The 5,688-nt window shown below is 43.8% G+C and overlaps 1 protein-coding gene across 1 annotated transcript; it reads left to right on the forward strand.

The window, feature by feature from the left end:
- The first annotated feature begins 2,798 nt into the window (after positions 1-2,798).
- Positions 2,799-3,272, forward strand: LOC111905511 (uncharacterized). Its single transcript, XM_023901194.1, has one exon. The coding sequence runs from the start codon at positions 2,799-2,801 to the stop codon at positions 3,270-3,272; it is 474 nt and encodes a 157-aa protein (XP_023756962.1).
- The last annotated feature ends 2,416 nt before the right edge of the window (positions 3,273-5,688 follow it).

The raw sequence follows: 5,688 nt of genomic DNA on the forward strand, positions 1-5,688 counted from the left end.
AAGACGGCTAGAACAAAGATTGATGTGTATGCAGGAAGCTTGACAATGGAGTTTGATAGTGAAACAACAAGTTTTAACATTTATGACATTATGAGATATCCTAGTGATGTTTCCTCTTTTTGTTTTGTTGATGTTATTGAACCAATGACCCAAGAGTTGTTTGAGTTGTGTGATGATGACATGTTGGAGATGATCTTGAGCAAGGGGTTTGACTGTGCAAAACTAGCCAAGAAATTGAAGCTTTACTCCCTAGACCCCGAAATTGAAAGATTAGTCAATAATTTGGAAATCAAGAAGACCACCTAATTTAGTGTGAAGCAAATTGAATTACCTCAAACTCACATAAGATTGCCACCCTCCCTTGTCCAACCGCGCGAATTAGAATTGAAGGTCCTCCCTCAACATTTGAAGTACGCGTACTTGGGAGATAATGAGACTCTCCCGGCCATCATTTCAACTCACCTAACCAAGTGCAAAGAGGAACAACTCCTAAAGGTGTTGAGGGAACATAAAGAAGCAATGGGTTGGACGATTGCGGATATCAAGGGTTTGAGTCCCTCCACTTGTATGCACAAGATCTTAATGGAGGTTGAATGCAAGCCAAGTAGAGACGCGCAAAGAAAGTTGAATCCGCCAATGATGGGAGTTGTGAAGAAAGAGATATTAAAGCTTCTTGATGCGGGGATGATTTATCCAATCTCGGATAGCAAGTGAGTGAGCCCGGTGCAAGTCGTTCCAAAGAAGACGGGAATCACGATGGTCAAAAACAACAAAGGTATGACGGTCCCCACCCGTGTGCAAAACGGGTGAAGAGTATGTATTGACTACCGCAAGATCAATGCAAGCACACGAAAAGATCATTTCCCATCACCTTTCATTGACCAAATGTTAGAAAGGTTGGCTGGGAAATCTCATTATTGTTGTCTCGACGGGTATTTCGGTTTTTACAAAATCCCGGTGGCACCGGAGGACCAAGAAAAGACAACATTTACATGTTCATTTGGTACTTTTGCATACCGGAGAATGCCATTCGGATTATGTAATGCCCCGGCCACTTTCCAACGTTGTATGGTTAGTATCTTTTCGGAATACGTTGAAAACATAATTGAGGTTTTTATGGATGATTTCATTGTATATGGCAACTCTTTTCAAGAATGTTTGACCAATCTCACAAAAATTTTAAAATGATGCATTGAAACAAACTTGGTTTTGAATTATGAGAAATGTCATTTCATGGTGAGTCAAGGTCTCATTTTGGGTTACATTGTGTCTAAAAAAGGAATTGAGGTAGATAAGGCCAAAATTGATGTTATTCAAAGCTTACCTTACCTGACTTGTGTTCAGGAAGTTCGTTCTTTTTGGGCCATGCAGGTTTCTAACGAAGGTTCATCAAAGATTTTTCAAAGATAAAAAGACCAATGTGCCAACTCTTGCAAAAGGAGGTTGATTTCAAGTTCAATGAGGCGTGCAAAAAAGCTTTTGACAAGCTCAAGGAGTTGCTTACATCCACTCCCGTCATGCAAGCACTAAATTGGGATCTCCCCTTTGAGATCATGTGTGATGCAAGCAACTATGCGATAGGCGCCGTTTGGGGTCAAAAGAATGGGAGGGCCTCCCACGTGTTCTATTATGCATCAAGGACACTAGACAAATATCAAAGCAACTACTCTTCCACGAAGAAAGAGCTATTGGCCATAGTGTTCGCCTTGGAGAAATTTAGACAATACCTACTTGGTACCAAGGTCATAGTGTATTCGGATCACGCAGCACTTAAGTACTTGATGACGAAGAAAGATGCAAAGTCGAGACTCATCCGGTGGATCCTACTGTTACAAGAATTTAACTTGGAAATCCGGGACAAGAGTGGATGCGAGAACCTCGTTGCCGATCATCTAAGCCGGATCACTTCAAATGAAACCCCTCTCCCGTTGTGGGACGAGTTTCCGCATAAGCATCTCTTTTCCCTTACTCAATCTATTCCTTGGTATGTCGATATCGTTAACTTTTTGGTCACAAAAAGGTATCCCGACACATTCACATGTGCTCAAAAAGAGAAGCTCAAAAGTGATGCAAAATACTATGTGTGGGATGAGCCTTATTTGTGGAAACATTGTCCCGATCAAATCATTAGGCGATGTGTACCCTAACAAGAGCATCAATCTATTTTGCAATTTTGTCATGAATTTGCTTGTCGATGACACTTCAGACCAAGCCGAACCTTGAGAAAGGTTCTTGAGTGTGGACTATTTTGGCCAACCATGTCACGCGACTGTTATTTGTTTTGCAAAAGTTGTGAGCGGTGCCAAAGGACAGGAAACATTTCGAAAAAGAACCAAATGCACCAAAATCCAATCCTTGTTTGTGAAAATTTTGATGTATGGGGGATTGATTTCATGGGTCCATTTCCCGTCTCATTTGGCAACATTTACATTTTGCTCGCAATTTACTATGTTTCTAAATGGGTTGAAGCCAAAGCCACAAGATCGGATGATGCCAAAACAGTTATCGACTTTTTAAAATCTAATGTCTTTGTGAGATTTGGTGTGCCCAGGGCGTTAATTAGTGATCGAGGGACGCATTTTTGTACCAAGATGATGGAGTCTCTATTGAAGAAGTACAACATGATCCACTGTGTTTCAACAGCCTATCACCTTCGAACGAACGGTCAAGCAAAGGTTTCGAATAGTGAAGTGAAGAGTATACTTGAGAAAACAGTGAATCCCTAAAGAAAAGACTGGAGTTCAAGGCTTGATGATGCCTTGTGGGCCTATCGGACTGCGTACAAGACCCCGGTAGGAATGTCCCCGTTTAGGTTGGTCTTTGGAAAGGCATGCCATCTTCCCGTGGAATTGGAACACCGTGCATTTTGGGTGGTCAAACAATGCAATTTCAACATCGATGAGGCGAGAAGGCATAGAAAGCTTCAACTCCAAGAGTTGGAGGAGTTGAGAAATGACTCCTATGAAAACTCAAGGATTTACAAGGAAAGGACAAAGATTTTCCATGACAAGTCCATTACCCGCAAACATTTAGAGCCGGGACATAGGGTTTTACTTTATCATTCGCGATTGAAATTATTTCCAGGAAAATTGAGCTCAAGATGGATAGGTCCGCTTGTTGTGTTAAAAGTCTTTGAACATGGAGCGGTTGAAATTCAAAGTGAAGAAACGGGGAAAATCTTTAAAGTCAATGGGCATCAATTGAAACCTTTCTATGAAGGTTTTAATGAAAATATCTTAGAAGTCATCCAATTAGATGCCCCGGTGTACTAAAATCAAGAAGCAAGCACGTCTCGCCAAAGACGTTAAAGAAGGGCATTTTTGGAAAACTAAAGTTTTCATCTTTTCTAGTTCCGAATAAATGTCGTGGTTGGTTCATTTTTGGATTTAACATCTTTTCTTTTTCCTTATTGAGATAGAAGAATGTTGGAGTTAAGGGCCCGGTGTTCGTAATAGTGAAAGAGCAAATTTTTTTTTTGGAATATGTCAAGCCAGCACACGCGGTCTGCGTATACTCAAGGACCTGTCTGCGTGTTTATTAACATGGACCGCGTACTACCCCTCCAAGTTGTCCGTGTCCAACGGAAGCAAACAGAACAAGTTCAGTGTATTTCACGCGGTCCGCGTGTACTAGAAGTAGCGCCCGCGTGTTTATTAACACGGACTGCGTGTTGTCTCCTAAGCTGTCCGCGTCCAACATCGAAGAACAGTAGGCATGAGTTGAAATTCATGCGGACCGCATGTACCCGAGTCAGCGTCCGCGTGACTTGTTGACTAGCGTTGACTCGTTTTTGACCAGGTTTGACCGCCACTTAACCCCACTTATACACCAGCCGGCCCTTCCTTCTTCCCCACTTCTTCTTCTTCTTTTTCCCTAACCTCCATTAGAGAACCTCCATCTCCACCACTAAAGCTCACTTTCTTGTCAAACCGCTGGTCGGAATTTCGCGAGACCACCGCCATTCTTCTCCAAATTAAGAGCACTACAAACCCTACTAAAACAATGGTCCGATCTGTTGTTGTATCTCTGGGCGCCACCACTATCCCATCGCTACTTTCCGGCCGATTTCCGGCCAACTCCGGCCACCTCTCGCGATTCCGACACCACCATTGTACTCCTCTTGGACAAGGCTACAAACCCCACCAAAAATATTTCCCAAAGCTCGCCGGAAAATTTCGCCGGAATTTCAAGCCATTGCCGGATTTGGGTTTTCGTGGTAAATTGCTTCTCCCGGGATATTAAACAAAGCTTAAAGCTTGGGGCGGAGAGTTGCAAGATTGTCAAATTCCAAATTTTCGCGCGCAAACTTTGAAGTTTCAACAAAAACGGGTACTTTCTTTCCTTTGTTTAATTGATCAATATGCATGTCTGTTCATATGCTATTGTATCAAATGAATTTAGGAATCACTTCTTGCTTTGATTGTTGAATTGCTTTAGAAGTCCATACGAAGTTAGTTGGTGATTTGGATTGACATATTGTTTGTTGAAATTGTGGTTCGTGTAGTGGTTATTTTTCATGCAGGAAGTCCATGTCTACATCTAGGAAGCGCCCGGGGCAAAGCCCCGACAAGAAATCAAAGCGATGCTCCCGATGTCCCAAGGTTTCGGGATGCCAAGGCAGCCGAAAACTACACAAAGAGCTTGCCTAGAAAAGTTGCATCTACCAAATTCGTGTGCAAGCCCACGCTTATATTACTTGAGGTTCTCGAAGGGGTCACCCAATTGTTCCGTAACATTGGGTGGGAAAACCTTCTCAACCTCATGGCACACACTTATGAGCTCCCCACTAGAGAGTTTCTCACTGATAGCGGGTGCGACAGCGAAAAATCGAAAGCCGCATTCCAACTTCTAGGGGACCGAAGGTACATCGATTTTGCAACGATAAACGACATCTTGGGATTGCCTTCTTCAAACACATCCACAATTTTCGACGTCCTACCTGCTGAGTTCAATCATGAGACATTTTGGACGAAAATCACCGGGGGTATCTTCTCATGTGCCGGTCGGGATAAAGCAACCTCTATCATCCACCCATGCCTCCGTATTGCCCATCGCATCCTGGTGTGTACAGTTTTTTCCTGCAAAGAAGCCGGCCATGTCACCAAAAATGAGCTCTTTTTCCTTTGGTGTATGAGGAGGCGTGAAAGGCCGCTAATCCCGGACTTTGCTTCATTCTTCTTCCACAAATGCGCCCACATGAGATCCAAGACGTCCGATGATATTTGCATTAGGGGATTTATCACACTTTTGGCTCGCGGTCTTGACATCGAGCTCCCTGATGAATTCCAGCCTGTTGACAGCAAAAATCTTTTGGATGAGCGCTCCCTCATAAACTTGCACCACATCCGTCGCAGGAACAGGATCAACTTCACGTGGTTTTGTCCTCAAGGGGTCGGGTATCTCGTTTTTCCCGACCCTCGAGTCATTCACTTCATCTTCCACGATCACACTCAGTGGAGACTCGCGGCGAGATGCCTATGGATGACGAGCCCGACGATGAGCCCACCCATGCTCCGCAGCACGCCCAGCCACAAGCCCCTTCCGGGTACTACCTGTTTCCCCCCAATTTTTCCGAGCGGTTCGAGGGGATTTGTGTCTCAAACCAAATCATGTCCCAGCAAATGCACCATATGTGGGGGTGGCACCAATCCCAAAACAACTTTGAGAACGTCCCACGTCCACCTCCCT

This window comes from Lactuca sativa, chromosome 2 (assembly GCF_002870075.4).
Source record: "Lactuca sativa cultivar Salinas chromosome 2, Lsat_Salinas_v11, whole genome shotgun sequence".
In the NCBI taxonomy this organism is placed as follows: Eukaryota; Viridiplantae; Streptophyta; class Magnoliopsida; order Asterales; family Asteraceae; genus Lactuca; species Lactuca sativa.

Bases quoted from the DNA above. Each gene is read 5' to 3' on its own strand.
- LOC111905511 (XM_023901194.1), top strand. From the start codon at position 2,799: ATGTCCCCGTTTAGGTTGGTCTTTGGAAAGGCATGCCATCTTCCCGTG.